The sequence below is a fragment of the Cydia pomonella genome, chromosome 11 (assembly GCF_033807575.1).
Source record: "Cydia pomonella isolate Wapato2018A chromosome 11, ilCydPomo1, whole genome shotgun sequence".
Taxonomy (NCBI): domain Eukaryota; kingdom Metazoa; phylum Arthropoda; class Insecta; order Lepidoptera; family Tortricidae; genus Cydia; species Cydia pomonella.
In genome coordinates, this window is record NC_084713.1 from 15299822 (window position 1) to 15326115 (window position 26294).

At 39.7% G+C, this 26294-nt stretch overlaps 1 protein-coding gene across 1 annotated transcript; it reads right to left on the reverse strand.

Moving 5' to 3' along the window:
* Nucleotides 1–457: 457 nt before the first annotated feature.
* LOC133522968 (uncharacterized) lies at nucleotides 458–26190 on the reverse strand. Its single transcript, XM_061858469.1, has 6 exons — nucleotides 25050–26190; nucleotides 23273–23456; nucleotides 21897–22098; nucleotides 21309–21559; nucleotides 6277–6396; nucleotides 458–5967 (listed from the first exon to the last, which is right to left on the reverse strand). The coding sequence occupies exons 1-6, from the start codon at nucleotides 25776–25778 to the stop codon at nucleotides 5873–5875; spliced, it is 1581 nt and encodes a 526-aa protein (XP_061714453.1). The 5' UTR covers nucleotides 25779–26190; the 3' UTR covers nucleotides 458–5872.
* Nucleotides 26191–26294: the final 104 nt, after the last annotated feature.

Consider the following 26294-nt stretch of genomic DNA (forward strand, 5'->3'; position numbering starts at 1 on the left):
TGTACATCATCAGCTTATCAGAATAAAAATATAATAAAACCATTTATTATTACCTTAAATTGGTTTATTAGACATCAATTATACAACACAATAAAATTACAATGATATAAAATACAATTCATAAAGAAAATAAAACAACAGAATCCTAAAAGTATAAGTAAGCACAGCCTATTGAATCGCAGACCAGTTTTGGGTTTGGTTATTAGAAAGCAAACACGAAGTACGCAAAATTCTGATTTAGTCTCTTTAAAATCCTACTCATTTGCAGCTATGGTGACAGCTAAGACTGCTTTGCCACCAAAACCACGCGCTTACATACAAGGTACAAAACAAACCCTGTTGTGTATGAAAGCCTCAACTTTCAATTCCTTGGGAACTAAAATCAGACCTTGCCTATTCAACTAAACAAGATTTAACAAGATATTTATACGTATTTTATGCATGCTTTATTTTTAAGTAGGTAATAAGTTTTTACTGTTACTTTTTAATGTATTCACAGATATGGCAAAAGTTGACTATGCGCTAACTTCTACTAACTTCCTTGAAGACCTGTGCCCATTGACAGCACGACACTGGTGAACAAGGATGAACCTTAATGTTATGAAATTGAAGTTTCAATTCAAGTGTCGACTGATCTTGCCGCAGCATTGGTAATGAAATTGCGACCGTAATATAATAACGTTATGGTTCATTATTGTTCCGGCCTATCTCACCTATATCTTGACAAAATAATTACTATAGGCACTATTATCTCCTGATGGTTACAGTTAGTTTCATTGCATTCAAATGTCAACCTTTTTAGGGTTCCGTAGCCAAATGGCATAAAATAGGGTTCCGTAGCCAAATGGCATAAAACGGAACCCTTATAGTTTCGCCATGTCCGTCTGTCTGTCTGTCTGTCTGTCTGTCTGTCTGTCCGAGGCTTTGCTCCGTAGTCGTTAGTGCTAGAAAGCTGAAATTTGGCATGGATATATAAATCAATAAAACCGACAAAGTCGTACAATAAAATCTAAAAAAATATTTTGTTTTAGGGTACCTCCCCTACACGTAAAGTGGGGGTGATTTTTTTTTTTCGCTTCAACCCTAGAGTGTGGGGTATCGTTGGAAAGGTCTTTCAAAACTAATAGGGGTTTTCAAGAAACATTTTTTGGTAAAGTGAATATATTCGGAGATAATCGCTCCGAAAGAAAAAAAAATGTGTCCCCCCCCCTCTAACTTTTGAACCATAGGTCCAAAAAATATGAAAAAAATCGTGGAAGTAGAGCTTAAGAAAGATATTAAATGAAAACTATAGCGGACATGATCAGTTTAGCTGTTTTTGAGTTATCGCAAAAAGTTTTACCTTCATAGTAAAAAGACTTACTTTAATTAGGTACTGATTATGCAAATTTGCCTATTTGTTTAACTCGGGTGAAAGGTACCATTTACTACACTTTAAGCTCCAGTTTAGCTTATTGTGACGGAAGAGTAACTACGGAACCCTACACTGAGCGTGGCCCGACATGCTCTTGGCCGGTTATTTCAATTCCTGTTAAGAGGTTATTGCTTAACAGGGTCTTTATGATACCACCAAATATGTAGATACTGATACTGAAATTAATTCAGTGTTCAAACCATCTGCCAAAGTTTTTATCTAGTTGTTTGATTCTTGTCGTTGTTGAAGTTGATAAAACTTGAAATAGGATTTTATTTATTTTCTTCATCATGTTCATGGTTTTTTGTAAGAAAATTAACGAACAATACTTAAAATTTATTATTTACATCTCAACCATTGTAAACATAAATAATAGAAATCATTTGAATTTCGACAATATCATATTTTATAACAAAATCCTCAATTGACATTTTATATACAAATTACCTTTTTTGTTAATTGCAATAATACACAATACACGTATATGAAATAAATTCAACAGTCAACAAAACTGACAATACAATATGTAATATATGATATGAGTAGTTCCATGCATGTACTATTGTAATTCTTTAATTATCTCTTGAAGCGAAATAGCTACGTTAAAACGAATACAGATAGGTAACGTCAAATAAATATTCAGTTGAGCTGAGACGGCTGAATAATAAAGACAGCTAATCACTACAAATAGTTGCGCTACTCTAAAATGATTCTTTTACGGGACGTGGGTGGCGTTATAAATAAAAACTTGTAATAGAGCAACTTACTTTAGAATTTTCAGTCATTATTATTAACTTGTTGCAACGAGGTAGGGTTTCATAAAGGCCCCTTTTGTCTACTATAAGCCGTACCAGACTACCCCGCACCAGACAGTGACCTTGGTGCGGTCAAAATATCTCTTTCTCGCTCTAACTTATAGGTGCGCCCTTAACGCACGTGCGGCGGCCTATCACACACTATCGATACGAACGCCGCACCACTCCAAAGTTGCGATCCGGTGCGGTAATCTGTAGACACTTTAATATGTACACGCACTAAATATATAATGTAATAATGATAACGAAGCTCTGTTTCAACGTGTAAATATTTGATTTTCGTGATTAGAATGTCAAAATGATTTGTCTACATATTTTTAAGCACGACAAATACAATTTCAGGACATATCAATAAAAACTATCAATTAATATAGTTCATAGACCTTTGAGTTTTAAACCAGTCATTAAATAGAAAAGATAATAAAAGTTTATTAAGATTACTCAACCCATAAATAATTAAATTTGGCTACCATTTTATATAACCGAATCGGTCGTTAAATAATAGCATTCGTGAATTCGTGATTAATATAACATAACATTGCAGATCAGTTTAAAATTATATTACAATCGTATCATAATATTCATAATTAGATATTGTATTACTATTAATTAATAAAGCACTTCCATACCCGCCACTATTATATTGCTACGACTAAAATTAAGTGCACTGGGAAAATTCCGAGTAATTTCGAAAAATAATTTAAAATTATACTTTCGTAGTTATATTGTATTTTCGGAATTACCCCAAAGCTCCTTATCGTAAACTAATATTTGACTCAACATGATTTTTAACAAATATCGCATGATAATGCAGTTACACATATTTTTCCTCGGCAAGAGAGAAATAGAGAACAATAATATAATAATAATAAAAAAGTTCGCCCATTGTATGGAAGTGACTTGTAAGTCCTACAACTATCTTAAATTGACTTTAAAATATTTTTCTTAAATAACTATTCATTATATTAAACTCTAATGCAGACCAAACACGCCAGCATTTGCTTCACTATTGCGTTAACAAAGAAATATTTTTAAAATTCAGTATGACTAGAGTGAATAATTAAGCCGTCAACTCCCAGGGGTCTAAATTTGCCAGCCAAGTAACGTCTTTGTAATTTTAAATTGAATTGAATTTTGATATTCTTTGCTGAAGGGAAGTGTAAAAACAGAGCGGTCTGCCCTTTTCCTATAATACCAATCTCATATGAGGCCAATGAGTAGGAGTAAAAAGTGTAGTGTAGCGGGATAAGTGTGGGTGGCCTCAATGTGTAAACATGCCCCAATGTGAAGACCAGCTACACTCATCCCGCAGCAACACTACACGTATTGCCTTGTAAACATGGCGACGGTACAAATATTAGCGTGTTGAGCCTACTGGTGTTATACTTTCATTATACATGGTATGAATAGAATTAGATGTTTTCTAAGAATCAATTCCCAGCCAGCTGGAAATTGTTTCATTTGGCCCTAAACAATCATCGGACGTACCGTTTTCGAGCTACAAACAAGCAAAAAACAAAAGAGCAAAAATTTTTGCAAATCTGGGATTGCGCAAACTCGGATTACACGCTTTTAGGACTAAATTAAGGTGTTAAAACAATTACCAGCTTGCTGGGAATTAATTCCACAAAACGCTTTTTTAGATGTAATTTTATTGGCCTAACCAAATGGCTTGATTTATTTTTCGACAACGTAGCTAATTGCACTGTTTCTTTTCGTACATTAATAGGCGGGTCCACACAGAGCGAGCATACGCACGAGGCAATTTCCTCGCGCACAAACTGGCCAGTGTAAGACGTGCCTCGGCCGGTTTGTGCGCAAGGAAATTGCTTCGCGCGTATGCTCGCTCTGTGTGGACCCGCCTAATTGACTACGAGTTTTTGTTTTTATACGGCTATCACATTGATCCGCTTGCCGCTCTGGTGTGAGCGAGACAGCGCTATGCGTATTACGTATAAAGCGATATCCTGCTCGCACACCGGAGCGGCTCGCAGACCCCCATGCTGTATGATATTGCACATCGCCTGCAACACTAAATTCCGTATCAAACTCACTCTGTGGCGACTATTAAAATTTCATATTTATGAATATAAAACATAATGTCACTACAACAATCAAGACAAATCTTGTGCTTTCAAATGTAGTCTCTGCCGTGCTTAGGGCGAGTTTACACTAGGCCGACTACAACTTAATGCAGTGAAAACGAGCGTTTACTGGATTTTTTAAATATTGATGATTAGCATGTTTAGGAGAAAACGAGCAATTAGTTACGTTAGTAATCAAAACACTTTGATATTTAGTGGCTTAGAATAATAACGCCCAGAAGACGAGTGCTGCCAACTAAACTGTGCTATTTTGTCACAGTAGGTATCAAACATTGCACTATCACCGTTTCATCGATTGCTGTAATTGCGATTAAGATGGAGTTAGTGGCAATTTGGCTTCACTTTTTAAGAAGTTGTCCAGATATAACTGGGTTCGTTCGGTCTAGGCTTTAATATTCTTAGTTTCATGGATTTCTGTAAAATCTTCGATTTCGAACTTACTTTAATATGTATCGCGTAAAAAATAATGATTAACAAATCTAATTTTAAAATTATATCACTTCCAGTTATACTGTACCTTAGAATCTAAATTATAGTAGCCATTTATTAATTAGAGATATAATTAAAATGCATAATTGTTTCGATAATATGTACATATTTATGAAATCTAAATATCTTCTGGCTTCTAAAAATACAATATATACCTAACAGGAGTAAATAATTCAAATATTAGACTCGGATAAAAAGAGTCGAATATACATAGAATTATAGAATTCATATTCACCCTTCATTTAAAAATATTACACTTGTTAACAGAGTTCTTGCAAGATATAACGGAACACGTAAAAGTACGCAATAATGTACTGCATGTTAAAATATGTTTGAATTATAATATTTGTATATTAATATTAAGCGCTATTATTATTTGACTTATTAACCCTTTGAACGATTTACGTCATAAACCAAAAAGTCAATTACACGCCAAGGTCACGGGCGCAAGCCGGCTAATGTAACCATACTTGAAAGTGTGAAGGTTATCTTAAACCTAACAGTTACTTTGACAGCGTTCGCCATGACACCTATAGCTGTCCTTGGCGCTGTGGGCACGACTAGTTACCACGCCTTTAGGTGTTCTTGGCGTTCAAAAGGAAAGCTTTATTACTCTACAGCGCGACGTAAAGGAGAGTAATGTGTTTATATTTTCAGTTTCGTTTGGAATTCACAGGCGCGGATGCAGATTTTAATTTAAGGGTTTTTTAAGAAACGCATATATTCCTCCCATCTCCAGCCACCACCGGCCAGTATATGCCACGTTTTGTGAAGGGCCACCCCTCTGTATCCGAGTCCAAAATTGCAGTTACGCTTATTCCAACATGACACGTATGTTATGGCATGATTTATACATGAATTAAAAAAAACTACCTCTTAGTTGCCTTTAGAAGCTTCTAATGACTATTTCTACAACTCTGTTACCATACAAAAATAAAATTGTCTTAGACAATTAAGCCTTTATATGATATTCATAATTTTTCTTTGCTAAAATAACTTTGGAGGTACAATAAACAGCCTTTCGTTTTGCAGTTCACACAGATTTTACCTTATATGTCTTTGAGTCCACCATTTGCCTGCCCACTCTTGACATTGTCCAGAATTTTGTTTACATACTCTGATGTTTTACCAGCAATTTTTACTTCTGAAAAAAAAGAAGACAATTGTTAATTTAGAAAACTATTTTTTTATCATATGAATAATGCCAGATGAGATTAGATGAGAAAGTTTTATTTTTTTCTTGCAAGGGGGTAGGAAGGAGTCTCAATAGTTTTTCTAGCAGATCACAAGAATGCGTAAAGTTAAGATTAGGTCTTGAGAACAGCGCGCGCATTCGGGTGCGTATAGGTAAACGATTTCCATGTCTCTTTTAAAATTAAAACAAACCAAACGTGTATTGTTTGTTTTTTTCTTAGTTAGACATTGGGAGGGGGTAAAAATGGAATATAAATACCTGTTGCTGTGTTGACTAAATTCTTAACATGAGCATTCCAGTCTACATTGGTCTGGGCAGTTGCCGTGGCCCTGTTCGCCAGCACTTGCTTTATCTGACTTATGCCGTTCAGTAGTCGTCCTGAAACATGACATAACCCACGTAATTATATTTACAACTAAATATGTTTTTATCAAATACTTAATTGCATAATTGTATAAGGTTTTTTGGCCACCTGTAACTTGGTCAATGTTTACAGGCATATGGTACAATGGAAGGGCGTCACTGTTTTCATTGATTTTAAACTCTATCTACTAGTTTTAAGATTGTTAGCTTAACGGTCTCTTGACGTGAAACATGTATAACATACACTTTTTTATTTTTTCATCTTTGACACTTGGAGAGCCTTTACACCTCCAAATCTTATTAATGGGTATTATTATCTTTCTCAGACCTTGGGGACCTTATACATCTCCAAACTTAATGTGTTAACCGTGGAGACTATTCGTCTCTGTAATATTATATAATATACTTGATTTATTTGATACATACTAGTTATGTATTCTGTAGCATTCGTTTATGAGACTGCTAGCTCAACAGTCTAGACGCGATTTATTTATTTAGTATAAATTTAATTTTGCCACTTGGCGAGACTTTAGACCTCTAAATCTTATTAGTATTAGTACACTGACATTGGTGGGGACCTTTTACATCTCCTGATTCAATATATTATTAACCATAGAGACTATACATCTCTGTTGTATTGTATTAATTATTTATTTTAAGATTATTATAACGTAATGTTTATCTAGGTATTGATTGTTGCATTTATAAATGTTGTTATGTATTTTTCATGTCACTGTATGATGTTACTATAAATGTTGTATTGACTTGTAAAAGAGCCCTTGAGGCCAACTTGCAGAATAAATTATTGAATTTTGAAAAGATTCATAACGTACAAAATAAATATGAAGGGAAAGAAATTACCCTTATAATGGGATAACAACTATAAGTGGAATCTGTTTTGGCTTAACTTATGTTTTAACTATGTCTTTTACCTTATCATATTATGTGCTGTATGTTTACCAAATAAATAAATAAACTGATTGAGACTAAAGGCAAAGGTCATCGCGTCAAGCTCACGCCGCGCTACCGCCGCCCTGCAGTGTGACGAAGCCTTAAGACGTTTAAGAGAAACTTGATTTTTAAGAATCAGCTCACTTCCATTAAATCTAAACAGCCAGATCAACTGCATCAAAGTTTAACAATTCATGAATTCACCATTCATCGTCATAATTACAATCCTTATATTCATTGTAATTGCAAATTTTATCGGGAAACAAGTTATTGAAAACACTTGTGATGCAACTTTATCACAATATTTCATAAATCATTAACAAATTAATGATTGTGAAGATGAATGGTAAAGTCTAAGAAATAATCGTGCCTCCCGAGTTTGACAGCTGACGAGCTTGTAAGTCGCCGTATTTTTTGGTAACAGGATTTATTTTCCAGAAAGAAAAAAATTGTACTATAAAAACCATGCAATATCTAGACGCCGGCTAGATTGGTTAACGAGGCTACATGAACAGCACAGTAGTGTACGCCGAGCGCTCACTGTTAGAAATAGGTAGGATTCACAATACGTTGACTATACTCTTTACATTATTATGGATAGTTACCATGGTGTTTTTATAAACAAATATGTCTATATAAAAATAAACATACAAGTAAAGTAACGTGTTTTTATTATAACGGTTATGGGCTTACACCTTTAAGATGGATAAAGAAATAACGGGCATTGGTATGCTGCAGAAATTCAGTGCGGAAAACTACCTACAATGGAAGTTTCAGTTAAAGTGCGCTTTGAAGGCGAAAGGCCTAGGACAGTTTATAGAAAGTGATTCTAGTGGATCGGCTGGCACGAGTGCGAGCACCGGCGGCACTGGGGAGCCCCCGGTGGCCGCGGACCTGCGAGAGCGGCAAAATGCGGCCGCAATGTTCATAATCACATCGTCTTTGACATATGAACAGATGGTAATTATTGAAAACTGTATATCAGCGAGGCAGATGATAGAAAAATTTGACGCTGTTTATGCTCAAAAATCTGAATTTAACAAAATGTCTCTTCATGAACGATTTTACGCATATAAGATGAAAGAGAAAGATGGTGTTGCACAACACATCGCAAAAGTTGAATCATTAGCGAAGCAAATAAAAGAGGCCGGAGACAACATAAGCGACGCAGCAATTATTACAAAAATTATCGGCAGTCTACCAGCTAAATACAGAAACGTTAGACAAGCATGGCTATCGATGGATGCTTCAAAACAAACAATAGATAATTTAACTGCAAGGCTTCTGGATGAAGAAGCGAGCCTTGGCAATGATGACATCTCCGATCCCATTGCCTTAGCTACTGTTACTAAGAACTCATGTCCTGAGAGAAGATCTTTCGTAAGGCCCCCCATTTGTTATTATTGTCAAAAACAAGGACATATAGCTAAAGATTGCTATTCGCGAAAACGAAGCCTCAGCAAATCGAACTCGGGAGCTGCGATGTATCAAATAAGGGTAGGTTAAGATTACGCGCCTACCTACGGCAGAACAATAAATCAGTCTTGAATATACTCGCGTGCTGTGTTATTTGACTCCCATATATTAATTCCCAGTACATAATATTGGCGACGAGGATGTCGAAAACACTACCTTTTAACATTAGAGAATTTAATTTACGTTCGGGAAAGTGGAATACATACATTAGTCAGTTAACGGCATGGTTTGATATAACCAACGTAAAACCGGACGCTCGGGCGCAGTACCTTATCGCGGTGGTCGGGACTGAAACTTTGGATTTAATAATAGATTTGTGCTATCCATCGGAGCCGGATAAAGTGAGTTATGACGATATAGTGTCAAAAGTGCGCGAACATTTATCACCGAAACGATCCGAGTTGGCAGAGCGTATGACATTTCGGGCATGTAAGCAAACGACTGACCAGTCAATTAATGATTACGTGGCGCAACTCAAGCAGGTTGCTCAAAAATGCAATTTCTCCGGTTCTACGTACTTAGAAGAGAACCTACGTGATCAGCTGGCATACGGATTGAGAAGTGATGCGATACGTTTCAAGCTGTTAACTGAGGATAAATTAACATTCAGCCGCGCAGTGGAAATAGCGACGTCGTTAGAGGCGGCGGATCGAGACTCGAAAGCGAGCGGACCCAGCAGTGGCGCTGGGAGCGCGACATCGGCGCCGATGTCGACGCGAGAAGAGGACGTGCACGCGGTGCGCGTTGGCGGCGGCGGCGGCGCGCGCGCGCCCCCGCGTCGCAGCTCTAATACCGGGTTTAGTGTTACTTTAAAATCCCCGCACAGTCTTACCTCACCTGATTGTTTGATAACGGGCACGACGGGCGTCCCCCACTCGCTAGTCTCCACCGGCGAGATGACCCCGTCCGCCTGCAGGCGCTCCAGCTCGGCCTCCACGGCGGCGGCGCCGCGCGCGCGCTGTCCGCGGTGCTTGGGCACGCACCATCCGAGGAGCTGCTCATTCATGAACACGGAGTGCTACGTGTGTGGCAAGAAGGGACATATTGCGAAAGCGTGTAAAAACCGGAAACATCATAGCGTCAACGTGTGTACGGAGTCTACGGACACGAGCGACGACGGCGGGTCGGAGGACGCCGATGACGAGTACGACGTGCCGTTGTACTCTATAGACGACAACACCGGCGGTGATCAACCATGGTGGCGCACTGTGACGGTGAACGGAGTCAAGGTGCGCATGCAGCTGGACTGTGGTGCTGCGATAAGCGCTATGTCTAGCAGTTATTTTAATCAGCTGTTTAAAAATGTTAATTTGTTACCTCCTAAGACAAATTTAAAAATGTACGCGGGACAAAAAGTTACACCGAAGGGCATTATGTTGTGTGAAGTTACGTATGGCAATAAAAAGAAGTCAAATTTAAAGTTAGTCGTAGTAGACTCAGACGACAGCCCGCCCATTATCGGACGTCGGTGGATGACGGCGTTAGGTATACAATGCAGTCCTGAGGCTCCTGAGACGATATATAGTATTAATAACGCTCGTGAGGGTGTAGTGACACAGCTGGCTCGAGAGTTCCCGCAGGTGTTCGCGCAGGGAACTGGCAAGTTCACAGGTAAGCCCATACAACTAAAAGTGGCCAGCGACGCGCGGCCCGTGTTCTGCAAGCCGCGGCCCGTGCCGCACGCGCTGCGCGCCGCCGTGGAGGCCGAGCTGGAGCGCCTGCAGGCGGACGGGGTCATCTCGCCGGTGGAGACTAGCGAGTGGGGGACGCCCGTCGTGCCCGTTATCAAACAATCAGGTGAGGTAAGACTGTGCGGGGATTTTAAAGTAACACTAAACCCGGTATTAGAGGATGACAAATACCCGATACCTCGTATCGATGAAATATTCTCTAATTTGCAAGGAGGACAACTTTTCAGCAAAATAGATTTGAGTCATGCTTATCAGCAATTACCGCTTACAGAAGAATCTAAACAGCTGTGCGTAATCGTGACTCATAAGGGTAACTTTTGTTACAATAGATTACCGTTCGGTATTAAGTGTGCCATGAGTAAATTTCAGCGCGTCCTGGATAGCCTATTCAAGAATATGAACCTTATTGCAGTGTATTGCGATGATATTTTGGTCACGGGAGTTAACGACGATGATCATTACAAACGCCTGATATCGGTATTCAAAATATTGTCGGAAGCAGGATTAAGAGTTGCACAAAATAAATGCATTTTTTTCCAAAAATCGGTGTCTTATCTAGGTTACGTAATCGATGCAAAGGGCCTGAGCACACAGACGAGCAAAATAGATGCCGTTCAGGCAGCCCCAGTACCAGACACCGTATCGCGTTTAAAGGCATTCTTAGGCTTGGTCAATTATTATGCCAAATTCATACCTAATATAAGTACCGTTTTACACCCGCTTTACGAGCTACTAAAAAAACATAACAAGTTTTTGTGGTCTCGGGAATGTAACGAAGCATTCATGAAAGTGAAACAAATGTTAGCCGCCAAACCGATGTTAATGCATTATAAACCTGATGCACCTCTATGGCTCTATTGTGACGCATCTCCGTATGGGGTGGGGGCGGCGCTGGTGCAGCGGGGCGAAGGGGGTGATCTGCCAGTGGCGCACGCCTCGCGGGCGCTCACACCGCCCGAACGAAATTATGCACAAATATGTCGTGAGGGTCTTGCAATCATTTTTGGCGTTCAAAAATTTCATCACTACCTTTTTGGTAGACGGTTTACCTTAGTTACGGACTGTAAACCGTTAGCGCACATTTTTAGCCAGCATAAAAGTATACCGCAAATGGTAGCGGGACGATTGCAGCGGTGGGCGGTAATTTTAAGCGGGTACGACTATGAGATAGCTTGCGTTAAATCGGAACAAAACTGTTTAGCAGATAATTTGTCACGCCTGCCGTTAGAGATTATAAAAGACGAAAAAAAAAGTAGGGAATCATGCGAATTTTTGAATTTTATCGATGACGGTATATCGATTAATCATCGCGATATTGCAAAAGCGACACGACAAGATCCGGTTTTGCATAAAGTATTTAACTTATTAGGCCAAAGCTGGGAGTATTGTGGTCACGAAAACCTAAAACCATTTTGGCGCGTCCGCGATGCGTTAAGAGTCCTTATTCCTACAGACGAGCGTATTTTGTAAAATGCTTCCTTTTTCATTCAAGATTACGACGTAACTATTAGTATTTATTCAAAAACTGGTAACGTACTTAAATAATCGTTTCCTAAACTAGCGGCTCCAACAGTTCAAATTTTCATTTTCTCTTTTAAACCTCTTTTTTAATGAGTTTTTTTGGGAGTCTTTTCCAAATTTTGCAGTGAGATGTGGCGTTTCGGTTCTCAATTTTGCTGTAAACAAGAATCATTTGGTACATGAATGACTACAATTTGATTCAACATATCTCGTACGAGGGGCTGGAATGATTAACAATCGAAGATTCATTTGAAAAATCTGATAAAATACCTTCCGAGTTTTCTTCATTTTTTTGGCGAAAACAGGGTTTTATTATATTTTTTTCCCGCAAGTTGTACGCATATTTTGCTTTAAAAATAATATTATAGCAAACTGTAACTTTATGTTAACCTATAAAAAAAAAAATCATAACTATGGGACCTACATTACCGTAAATTTATATTTTTTTAAAACACGTATAAATCACGCAGCAGCGACGCCCCGCTCTCAGTCCGCGCGGAGCGCGCTTAGAGAACGGACCTGTGCTCGATTGTCAGGCATTCGTTGCGATCGTAATCAGCTACGGAGTTCCGAGAAGTGCTATATACTGCGATTAGAAAATCTTAATAAAAGTTCATTTTTTACACTATGCTTAACAGACTCTCGCTTATTGATAGATTTTCAGTGGTCCTTTTTTTTATACTACGTCGGTGGCAAACAAGCTTACGGCCCGCCTGATGGTAAGCAGTATCCGTAGCCTATGTACGCCTGCAACTCCAGAGGAGTTACATGCGCGTTGCCGACTCTAACCCCCTCCCGCCCCTCGTTGAGCTCTGGCAACCTTACTCACCGGCAGGAACACAACACTATGAGTAGGGTCTAGTGTTATTTGGCTGCGATTTTCTGAAAAACGCATTTTTACTTGAAATTACGTTAGGGTTTGCATTTGCATTATTATTTTTGACCCGGATGAAGTCCAAGTTCTCATGATGGAGTCAGGAGTTGGTCACCAGAACTCCTAATCTACTCATTATAATCCCATCGTGTTTGGGCTCAAAAGATTTGCCCTGACGAACACCATCGATCTAGATGAGGTCCAGGGTCTCATGATGGAGTCAGGAGTTGGTCACCAGGACTCTTAATCTACTTATCATAACGCCATCGTGTTTGGGCTCAATAGATTTGCCCTGACGAGCACCATCAATCTAGATAAAGTCCAGGGTCTCATGATGGAGTCAGGAGTTGGTCACTAGAACTCCTAATCTACTCATTATAATTCCATCGTGTTTTGGCTCAAAAGATTTGCCCTGACGAGCACCATAGATCTAGATGAGGCCCAGGGTCTCATGATGGAGTCAGGAGTTGGTCACCAGAACTCCTAATCTACTCATCATAACTCCATCGTGTTTGGGCTCAACAGATTTGCCCTGACGAACACCATCGACCTAGATGAGGTCCAGGGTCTCATGATGGAGTCAGGAGTTGGTCACCAGAACTCCTAATCTACTGATCATAACTCCATCGTGTTTGGGCTCAATAGATTTGCCCTGATGAACACCATCGATCTAGATGAGGTCCAGGGTCTCATGATGGAGTCAGAAGTTGGTCACCAGAACTCCTAAACTACTCATCATAACCTCATCGTGTTTGGGCTCCATAGATTTGCCCTGACGAGCATCATCAATCTAGATAAAGTCCAGGGTCTCATGATGGAGTCAGGAGTTGGTCACTAGAACTCCTAATCTACTCATTATAATTCCAACGTGTTTGGGCTCATGAGATTTGCCATGACGAGCACCATCGACCTAGATGAGGTCCAGGGTCTCATGATGGAGTCAGGAGTTGGTCACCAGAACTCCTAATCTACTCATCATAACTCCATCGTGTTTGGGCTCAATAGAGTTGCCCTGACGAGCACCATCAATCTAGATCAGGTCCAGGGTCTCATGATGGACTCAGGAGTTGGTCACCAGAACTCCTAGTCTATTCATCATAACTCCATCGTGTTTGGGCTCAAAAGATTTGCCCTGACGAGTACCATCGATCTAGATTAAGTCGAGGGTCTCATGATGGACTCAGGAGTTGGTCACCAGAACTCCTAATCTATTCATCATAATGGTAATTTGATGGTGCTTGTCGGGGTAAATCTATTGAGCCCAAACACGATGGAGTTATGATAAATAGATTACGAGTTCTGGTGACCAACTCCTGACTCCATCATGAGACCCTGGACTTCATCTAGATCGATGGTACTCGTCAGGGCAAATCTTTTGAGCCCAAACACGATGGAATTATAATGAGTAGATTAGGAGTTCTAGTGACCAACTCCTGACTCCATCATGAGACCCTGAACATCATCTAGATTGATGGTGCTCGTGAGGGCAAATCTATTGAGCCCATACACGATGGAATTATAATGAGTAGATTAGGAGTTCTGGTGACCAACTCCTGACTCCATCATGAGACCCTGGACTTCATCTAGATCGATGGTACTCGTCAGGGCAAATCTTTTGAGCCCAAACACGATGGAATTATAATGAGTAGATTAGGAGTTCTAGTGACCTACTCCTGACTCCATCATGAGACCCTGGACTTCATCTAGATTGATGGTGCTCATCAGGGTAAATCTATTGAGCCCAAACTCGATGGAGTTATGATGAGTAGATTAGGAGTTCTGGGGAGTTCTGGTGACCAACTCCTGACTCCGTCATGAGACCCTGGACCTCATCTAGTTCGATGGTGTTCGTCAGGGCAATTCTTTTGAGCCCAAGCACGATGGAATTATAATGAGTAGATTAGGAGTTCTGGTGACCAACTCCTGACTCCATCATAAGAACCTGGATGGACTTCATTCGGGTCATAAATAATAATACAAACCCTAACGTGATTTCAAATAACACTGAAACTCTATAGCACTAATGTGCGCAAACGATTGGCATCTTGACTAGGCAGCATGGGTGCGTAGCCACCATGCCAAACGATACGACAACGAAACACTATCTGTCTCTCTCTCGTACTAATATGCACAAACGATTGGCATCTTGGCTAGGCAGCATGGGTGCGTAGCCAACATGCCAAACGTTTACGATACGACAAGGAAACACTATCTGTCTCTCTATCGCACTAATATGCGCAATCGATTGGCTTCTTGGCTAGGTATCATGGGTGCGTAGCCAACATGCCAATCGTTTACGATACGACAACGAAACACTACTGTCTCTCTATCGCACTAATATACGCAAACGATTGGTATTTTGGCTAGGCACCAAGCAAGTGTGTGGCCAACATGCCAATCGTTTACGATACGACAACAAAACACTATCTGTCTCTCTATCGCACTAATATACTTTATTTATACCTGCAGTCATTTACTAACTTCTTCATTTTCCATTGGTGTGAAAGAGACAGAATAAAGAGCAAGGGTTATAGTACACTCTGTAGTCTGTACACTTAGTAGTAGTGTACATAAAAAAAACTACTGTGCATATAAAATAAAATAAAGAGTGCCCATATGATATCATATAACACTAAAATTAATGTTGCTTGAAATTATATTGAAAACTATCAAGATTATTCTAGTCTGCATTGAAACGCGCGTCGCGTTGCCGGCGCTCGCGTACCGAGCGCCAACGCCATCTATCGAGCGTTATTTCGTGAAATCGGAGAACGCTCCAAGGATTAAGGGCTCTTAAGTCGAGAGCAAAATTGTATAATGTTTGAATATAGGGTGGTGGTCCCTACGACTCTACGCGCACGCGTGCTACGAGAGTTACACGCAGCGCACGGCGGCGCGGTACGGACAAAGGCACTGGCACGCGCCTATGTATGGTGGCCCGGGCTAGGCGCGGACGTGGAGCGGGTGACAGCCGAGTGCGCAGCGTGCGCTGCAGAGCGCCCGGCGCCAGCACGGGCGGCCACGCACCCGTGGGAGTGGCCGCAGGAGAGGTGGTACCGAGTACACGTGGACTTTCTAACGCCGACAGCTGGTACGTATTATTTTGTTCTGATTGACGCCTACTCCAAATGGATTGAGGCAAGCAAAATAAGAGGCACGCGCGCCGACGATACCATTGCCCTATTACGTGAAATATTTTCTCGTTTCGGAAATCCTTATGAGTTGGTATCGGATAACGGACCACCGTTCACAAGTGGCCAGTTCGAATCGTACCTAAAGAAAGAAGGCATCAAGCACATCCGCATTTCCCCGTATAAACCGAGCAGCAACGGGGCTGCCGAAAATACAGTCGGGTTAATTAAAAAATGCTTGAAAAAGGCGGAACGGGATAATGCGAACGTGCATGAGGCATTGCAAACATACCTATTAAACCATCGCCTAACCCCGCATTCTACAACAGGTAAGTCGCCAGCGGAACTATTGTTAAAGCGCACCATACGCAGTCGCTTAGATTTGTTGCGGCCAGACCCGAGAGAAGAAGTGCGAGAAGCTCAACGGAAGCAGTTAGGCACGGAGGCATCGCCGACTCGCGAATTTAAGGTAGGAGAGAAAATAATGTATCGAGTCTATCAGCAAAACAAGCAATTTTGGGTGGCGGGTTCGGTCATCGAACGTCTCGGCCCCTTGACATACCGCGTAGAAGGGGCCGACGGACGCAGTCACAAAAGGCATGTAGATCAATTGCTAAGCGATCGCAGCATTAATTCAGAGGGCGTGGAAGGTAAGGAACAGTTAACATGTTCGGACTCACAAGAATTAAACCGGGCTACCACGCTAGCTCATGCGATTCCGGCCACCACTGAGTCACTGCATCGCACAAGCAACGACAATAGCACGACTTCTGAACCAAACATACCTATACACAGATCGAAACGCATTCGTCGTCCACCGATAAGATACGGGTTTGAATAAACTCATAGTTAAAAAAAAAAAAAAAAACAATGTTAGTATAATGCCAAGCTTAACGATTATAAGCCTTATCTAATTGTGCTAAAGGCGCTTTAAACTAAGGTATAAAATTGGTGTAAGTTTAGCGCTCATTATTTGCATGTTAAGTTGTAGATACTATTTAAATAAGTAACGCTAATTTAGACCTTGTTGTAATAATTTGTAAACTTAATATCGCTTGATATCGCCGACTGAGTATAACACTAAGGTACTTTTTATTACATTATAGTAAACGCATAATTGTCACGGAAAAGTTATTTAGCGTGTAAAACAGATGCTGTACTATTTAGTTAGAATAAGGATCCAATAGACTATGTAATTAGCCAAGCGTGTGTATACCTATAGTACTAGTACCTAACGGGTGCTATATTTGAATGGTCAAACTGCCACTTAGAATAAATAATTATTACTAAGCTAATTTTCTGTAAGGGGGGAAGGATGCGATGTATCAAATAAGGGTAGGTTAAGATTACGCGCCTACCTACGGCAGAACAATAAATCAGTCTTGAATATACTCGCGTGCTGTGTTATTTGACTCCCATATATTAATTCCCAGTACATAATAGGAGCAAATATGACGTACTCGGCATTCATGGTCAAAACCTATACAGAAAATCTACAAGCTGGAGACAACGACATCTGGTATCTAGACAGTGGAGCTTCAGCTCATATGACCAGCAGACTCGATTTTTTCAAAAATCTTGACGAGTGCCCAACAAGAACAGTGCGACTCGGAGACAACTCTGAATTGAACGTTAAAGGGGCAGGAACAGTATATATTAAGAAGTTGCTTAATAATCAGTGGTACGACTCTGAAATTAATGACGTACTGTATATTCCACAACTTAAGAAAAATTTAATCTCTGAAGGCGTTTTAACTGACAAAGGCTACACCATTAACAAAGTCAAGTGGCATGTATATATATTGGATGCCGAAAAAAGGTTGGTAGCTTATGCACACAAACAACCCAATAATCTGTATAGATTGCTGTTTAAAACCGCTGTACATGAAACTCTGCCTGGAGATGTCAATGCTGTGACAGCTGACAGTAATTTAAAACTTTGGCATGACAGGCTCTGCCATATAAACATTAACTATTTGAAAATTTTGATAAACAATGGAACTTTACAAGGAATTACTTTAAATGATTTTAAAGAATTTTTTTGCGAGGCATGCGCCTATGGTAAGCAACACCGACTTCCATTTCATACAAAACTAGACACAGAGAAGCGTGTCTGCCGCCCTGGCGAAATTATTTATTCAGACGTATGCGGGCCTATGTCAACACCTTCGATATCTGGTTTTAAATACTTCGTTCTGTTTAAAGATGCGTGTACCGGTTATCGAGTCGCATTCTTCATAAAACACAAGAGTGATGTCTTTGAAAACTTCAAGGAGTTTCTACGGCTGATTCAAAACAAATTTGGACGTCCTCTTAGAGTACTACATACAGATTGTGGCGGAGAATATTGCAATAATGAATTTAAAGCATTTCTAAGTAACTTTGGTATAACTTTGGAAACAACGGCACCATATACACCAGAACAAAACCCTCGAGCCGAACGCGACATGCGCACGATTATGGAATCAGCGCGAACCATGCTCCAGAATTCTAAGCGCCCCAAGCATCTTTGGGCCGAAGCTGTCAATTGTGCCATATATGTTCTAAACAGAACTCCTACCAAACAAACGCCGAACTCAACACCTTATCAGGAGTGGACGGGAGAGACGGCATATGTAAATCATACAAAAATTTTTGGCTGTGACGCATACATGCACATACCAAACCAGTTGAGACGAAAACTTGACTCGAAGAGCAAAAAATTAATTTTCGTTGGTTATGACGGGAACTCTACCAATTATCGTCTATATGATCCGATTACTAAGAAGGTACACATTTCACATGATGTGCTTTTCAATGAATCGTCTTTTTCCGGTGAGCAAGGAGACCATGATCAACCACTGCAATTTGCAATAGAAGATAAACTTGAACAGAATGTTTTGACTGAATCCCGCAACCTGGTTCTAATAGAAAACGCCACTGGTACTGGTCAAGCTTCTATGGAGGAAAATCGTAACCCGACGGACACTTTCTTTGATACCAACGAAACATCAACTGTAGAAAACTTAAATGCGACAAGAATGTTGAGACCGAGAGAAAATCTTAAAGCTCCAAGCCGATATGAGGCCAATATTATTTCTGAAGAACCAAGCACTTACGAAGAAGCAATGAGAAGCCCTGATGTAGATGAATGGAAAGATGCCATAGACGAGGAACTGAAGTCATTAAAAGAAAATGGAACTTGGGAAATTACTGAATTACCAAACGGAAAGAAACCAATTACATGTAAGTGGGTATTTAAAAGGAAAATAAATCCAGATGGCACAGTTTTACGCTATAAAGCACGACTCGTTGCAAGAGGATTTGACCAGAAACCTGGAATAGACTACTGCGAGACTTTTTCTCCAACGACCAGGTACGATTCAATAAGAATTCTACTTGCAGTTTGTGCAGATAAAAAATATGAAATGACCCAGTTTGACGTAAAGACGGCATTTCTGTACGGAAACCTAGATGAAGAAATATATATGCTGCCACCGCAAGGCCTTGATGTAGATGCGAAGAAAGTATGTAAATTGAAACGCTCTCTATATGGACTCAAGCAAGCCCCACGATGCTGGAATAAAAAACTTGATGAATTCCTAAGGCAAATTGGTTTTCAAAGCATACAAGCAGATACGTGTGTTTATGTGGGACTACTAGATAATGAAAGAATTATACTAATAATTTATGTCGATGATGGACTTCTGTTCTCTAAGAAGAAATCTACACTTTCAATGTTCCTTAATTTATTCAGAACGCAATTTGAAATAACAATTGAGGAAAACCCCAGATACTTTGTTGGTTTAGAAATGGAGAAGAATAAAGAAAACGGCACTATCCTTATTCATCAATCAAACTACGTTAAGAATATGTTAAGAAGGTTTAACATGAATGATGCCAAATCGGTGAGCATTCCAATTGAAACCAGCACTGTTGCTATTTGTGATGATATTGACGAGAATGCACCATATAGAGAAGTTGTCGGGTGTTTGATTTATCTCGCAACTACAACTAGACCGGACATTTCCTACGCCGTGGGAGTTGCAAGCAGATACTTGACTAATTATACTGCGTCCCACTGGCATCTTGTAAAAAGAATCATGCGCTATCTTGCAGGCACTTCACAGCTTGGTTTATTGTATAGTGGCAGTGGTGATCCACATCTTACTGGATATTCTGATGCTGATTATGCTACAGATTCAGAGTCTAGAAGGTCGACGACAGGGTATCTGTTTATGATGAATGGTGGACCTGTCACTTGGAGCAGCCGTCGACAGTCTTCAGTTGCTCTTTCAACGACAGAATCAGAATACATGGCTTTGTGTGATGCTACGAAGGAAGCTATGTGGATCCGCCAATTCCTGAACCAAATCGATGAGAGTAGCAGCCAACCTTTGAACATATATGTAGACAACCAGAGCGCTATAAAACTGGTTAAAAATCCAGAATATCACAAGCGCTCAAAACATATAGACGTCCGATACCATTACGTCCGTGAACGGTACGACGCTGGAGATATAACCGTCACATATGTCAACACAGAAGACCAACTTGCAGACGGTTTAACTAAGCCCCTCCCGAAAGACAAATTTATAAGATTTCAAAACAAAATACTGATTTGAACATTTTTATTCAGTGGGAGTCATTATGATCATTATTTTATTGAATTCGAAACAACCATGAAAGTTGCAGTGGGAATCACTGGTGTTAGAAGCTATCTCTGTGTTATTTTTTTTTTAATATTATTTTTTTATTATATCCTACCTAAGTGGGAGTGTTAGAAATAGGTAGGATTCACAATACGTTGACTATACTCTTTACATTATTATGGATAGTTACCATGGTGTTTTTATAAACAAATATGTCTATATAAAAATAAACATACAAGTGAAGTAACGTGTTTTTATTATAACACTCACTAGGCGAGCGCCAGGGCTGTGCCAAGTTTCATAGTTACCCTGTTACTTTTATTTTGTTACTTCTTGCTACATAACGCATTTACTCATTATAAACTTTTTTTAGACTGTTTTAACCTTTTGAACGCCAAGAAGACCTAAAGTCGTCGTTACTAGTCCCAGCGCCCACAGCGCCAAGGACAAGGCTGTCAAAGTAACCTTCACACTTTCACGTAAGGTTTACATTAGTTCGCTCGCGCCCGGGACCTTGGCTGTTGAGTGGTTTGTGTTTATGACATAAAGCGTTAAAAAGGTTAAAACGGTAGTTCTATTTTGTGTATTTTCCCATTACCCATTTAATGGCAATGGTCTCAATCTCGATAGGTGTTATGGTGTGTGTACTTACTGTGTTCTTGTTGTAAACCGTACAGCTTGAGTTTATTGGCCTCGTGCTGCGCTTTCTTCTTTAACCGACAGGCGCGGGAAGCGAGCTTGTTCTTCTCTTTCCTCGTCTTGGGCCTGATGTTGAACGGTAGCTCGCTCACGGGTATCATGTCGTTGATTACTTTGCCCAAATTATCCAGCTCTTTTCCGATTAAGTATAATTTTCTAGGATTCGGGGTCAAATCGTTTCCATCGCCTTTTCTGGCTTTGCCACTGAAATGTAACAGTTATTAAGCATCCCAAACGCAAACGAGAGAACAGAACGAGCCATTTCGCTAAAAAAAATGGATGTAGACATGCCTCGCCCGAGGTATCACGGCGCGTGTGTTCGCCTCGGATATGTACATCTACTCTACACGGACCGAGTTGCTTTGCGTGGCAATTTTCTCACGAGGTGACTAATTCTTGAGGACCTGCCATATTAAACATAACTGCGCTCTCGCCTCCAATCAAAGTGTCGAGCGAGACAGTTAGAGGGAGACCGCTGTCCCTTTTTAGGACCTTCAAACCTTCATCAGTTTATAAATGCTTGAAATAATTGAATAATTACCTATGTTTGATTCCTCTTACGCTGCACTGCGGACTAAATACAGGATCCGTGACACTGTTCAACACATGAGGATCCTCGGATTTCTTTTTCAAGACCAGCCGCTGTCCTTTAGGACCCTTAGCTTGAACATTGTACTGCCAGAAATATCTCTCCTTTTTAGAATTCAGTCGTGATTGTTTACTCTCGGACTCGTCATTCGAATCTGTAATAGAATAGATATTTGTGATACAAATTCGAAATCCCAAATTAGTCGCCATATTGATAAATCAAGCTTATACCACTGTTTTACAAGAACACGAGTTGAGTTCGCCTTTTGCCACGTGTTTCATACGTTAAACAATGCGAGGAAATTGATAAAATGGATTTAAAGTACGAATTAATGTTACTTTAATGTAACTTTAAGCACACAAGTATAAATAGCATATAAAGAGGTACATACGCTATCACCTTGTACATAACGCGCAGATTAGTCCAATCTAACCTTTAATAACATGGCAATACGAGTCAAGGCCCTCGTCTTCGTGAATGACACGATCTATAGTATGGTTTGATTAAATAATACATGATAAGAAATTGTACATTGAAAATAAATAGCTATGAGAATTTGAATGATCAAGATTGTGGCCAATCTCAGAAAACAAAGCAACAGCTCCTGCTTTGTTACTACTAGGTACTCATATTTGATAATATTATAGTGGTATACTAAATACAGGATATTTAGTTCTGGATGTGATGCACTACATGTATTAAGTTTGATCATTCAACGAAAAATATAGGAGGATTCAAATGCGAGACCTAATTTTAATCGTGATAAGGCGGTTCCATCCACACAGAGCGAGCATACGCGCGAGGCAATTTCCTCGCGCGCAAAACGGCCAGTATAAACGTGCCTCGGCCGAGACGGCGCGGTCGTTTCCCTCGCCCTACTGGCAAAGGAAATTGTCTCGCGTGTATGCTGGCGCTGTGTGGACCCAGCTATAGGGATTGGTCAGTCCCCCCCCAATTAAAACGCTTTAGGTACTACGGTCGTTAGTTTAGAGGGCCTTAGAAAGTGACTTTATTAAATCAGCTAAAAAACATTCACTGTTGAAAAATTACACTGCATTTTGGTTGTAAGTATTGCGCTTGTACACTGGATGATCTTTATGATTTTAAGCTTGTTACTATCTGTCTACAATCTTTGAGGTCTTCTTACGCTGAGTTTTTCAGTAGTATTGTGGTAACCATTTTTATAAGGTTAGGTTTAAAGATCATTTATTCTCATTAAGAATTTTACAATTCACTTATTATGAGAACTTAAATTACTTAATAATAAGCGTTAAGAAATTAATTCCTTAAATCCTAATTTATTGTCCAAGTAATAAGAAAAAACAAACCATCTGATGATAAATCCTCATATCTGTCACTATCCTCATCTGTCTCGTCCCTGTCATCCTCGTCCTGTGAGAAGTCAGCCGTGCTTGGGCTCAGGAGTCCTCCCGATAGTGAGGACACGGAGCCAGCTTCAGCCAAGGAACTGGTCGACAGTAGATGCTTGCGGGGTTCGCGCCTTTGCCATATCTGGTAAGGAATATTTTACATAAGAGAATGTACTTTTTATAACCAGAAACTGACCAGAAAAGGTGTCACTATTATTCATTCATAATCAAAATGCTTATCAAGAAGCTTATCAAGAAAAAAAAAACAAATATGAATTTTACAGTACATATGGTGCTACTTTAGCGCACTAGTGCGAAAATTAGCACATTACGTTACTGTGTCGAACATTTAAAGGGCCATATGTACTGTAATAGTACATTACGATACAAGTGCGAAAAATAATTAATTCGAAACGAGTGGCGATAAATTAAAACACGACCGAAGGGAGTGTTTTAAATCGACACGAGTTGCGAATTACCTATTCGCACATGTATCGTACAACGTTTTACAGTACATATGGCCCTTTAAATGTTTTACATAGTAACGTAATATACTAATTTTCGCACTAGTGCGGCAAAGTAGCACCATATGTACTGTAAAACGTTGTACAATACATGTGCAAATAGGTAATCTCTTGTCTCGTGTCGATTTAAAACACTCCCTTCGGTCGTGTTTTAATTTATCGCCACTCGTTTCGAATTTCCTATTTTTCGCACTTGTATCGTAATGTACTATTCATAATTTTTTGTAGGACCCATTTTCAGAATGCTGAATCTATAGTAATTCTATAAAATAATATGTAAATATATATATATAATAGTAAAAATTCTATGTTGAAAATTGAATAATTATATCCTGCGTTGGTATGGAAGAAAATACAGTGTCATGATACGGAAAATTGAATTATCCCAAGGCACCTTCACTAAGTTTTGGTAAAAAACTTTCTTTTTGTGTTAAATCTTGTTTCAAAATTAATAGTTAATAAAAATAAAATAAAAAATTAAAAAGTTTATATTCCAAGTAACTTTTGGACTTCATGATTTACTTATATCTTTATAAAGATTGTGTTAAGATAGAAAATAATCATTAAAATCATCTGCCAGTCACAAACTATTTAGCACAACCTAATTTGCAAACAAAAAATCCTATTTCACATATAATAGTTTTGTTTGTTATGATAGGTATCTTATCTCATTATTTATCTTATTAATAGGTAACTTGTATGTGTTTAAATTAGACAAGCAATGATGACTTATTAGCATATTAAAGTGTTTATCCATTTATCTGACTATGACTATCTATATCAGACTGCTATGAGTTCTATGAATCAGTAAGAACAAAAACAAAGTTGTTTACAAACATGCCTCAAATTATTCAGTAGGCTGGGAATTCCAGAAGTTGTTTATTTAATTTCATATCCTACCAAGTACCTCCTATGTCTCCGAATACCTTGTTAGGTTCCATAGTCAACTAGGAACCCTTACAGTTTCACCATGTCCATCTGTCTGTCTGTTCATCCTAGGCTTTGCTCCTTGATCATAGTGCTAAAAAGCTGCATGGATATATAAATCAATCAATCCAACAATGTGGGAAAATAAAATCTTAGGGTACCTACCCTACACATAATAGGGATCAATTTTTTTCGCTTCAACCCTGTGTGTTTGATGATGTGAATATTATCGGAAATAATTGCTCCGAAAGAAAAATAATTGTGTAACAGTATAAAAATCGGACCTGTTCCATAGTCAGATGAGTTGGTGCTGAAGATGACAATTGTGTGTGCTGCGGCTGAATGCTGGGTGTGAATGGTGGCAGCACAGTGGAGGCTGGCACGGACTGGCCCAAGGCTATCTCCCCACTGTAGCCATCCAACCGTAACAGCAGCTCTGGCAACTGGTTAATAGGCTGAGCAAAACTGGATGATGCAGAGCTGTGTTGACTCGATGGAGAAAATGCCAGCTGCGCTCGGCTGTAAGGACTGCAGGGACTCTCTGAAGCAGGCACATTAGACGCCTGAACAGAGTGAGGAGCGCGTCGCGACCCGCTCATAGCTCCACCTATTTGAATACAATAGCCACTCTCCTCAGGCAAAAGTAAATCGTCAAAATTTAGGTCATCTAACAATGTATCTGGGTTAGCGTTTAATTCGGCAAGAGTCGGCCCTAATATTAAATCAGCTTTGTCTACTTGAAAAATATCATCATCATCCATTTTAAAGTTTTCAGTTTTGGTAGAATTGTCCGTGTCAAACGCCATTTTGCTGTAAGTCATTGTGGGGGCGTAGGAGCCTGAGAGGCTGTCCTGCAGGCACAGGTCCAGATCTGTGCTGAAATCACCGAGGTCCATGCGCCGCTGCGGGATCGGCACGGAGGCCGACACCGACCCGAGCTCGAACGGGGACTCCTGTTTGATCTCCACACCCCCATCTAATAGAAAGTCATGTGTGTAAATAGAATCAGACATTGCACGTGTTTGCGTAGCGCGACCTTGACTTAAAATCGTCTCGTTGATACAGACTGGCGCGCGCTTCCGTCTTTATCGATCGATTCAGTGCGAGACCCACGTGTCCCTGTTTGTGTTTATTTATTCCATCAGATTGTTTATACAGACACTATATTTACACTGATCACTGTTTTACCAAAGTTAACGGAATTGTACATTATATTTATCAGTTACATAACTATATCAGAGCATATTAATTCGTAAGCACTTGGTTATTCCATAGACGCGATTATTCACAATGACTTTTGATATCGAATTTGTCAGTAGGGCAAAAAAATAGTTTCACAATCACTTGCAACTTTATTCGCACTTCAGTACGTCATATTCTGGACGAAAATGACGACAAACAAGATATTTTCAACTAGAATTAATATTCACTTCAATTGAAAATATTTTTATCACGACAATAACAAAAACACTCGCCCGTGTACAGTCGAGGAGTAAACAAAGTGCATATCTATATCTATAATATGTGGT

Excerpts from the sequence above, each read along its gene's own strand:
- LOC133522968 (XM_061858469.1), bottom strand. The coding sequence starts at position 25,778 with ATGTCTGATTCTATTTACACACATGACTTTCTATTAGATGGGGGTGTG. Across the intron at positions 23,457-25,049 it reads CTCATCTGACTATGGAACAG|ATATGGCAAAGGCGCGAACC; the intron begins GTCCGATTTTTA and ends ATTCCTTACCAG. Across the intron at positions 5,968-6,276 it reads TTTAGTCAACACAGCAACAG|AAGTAAAAATTGCTGGTAAA; the intron begins GTATTTATATTC and ends CTTTTTTTTCAG.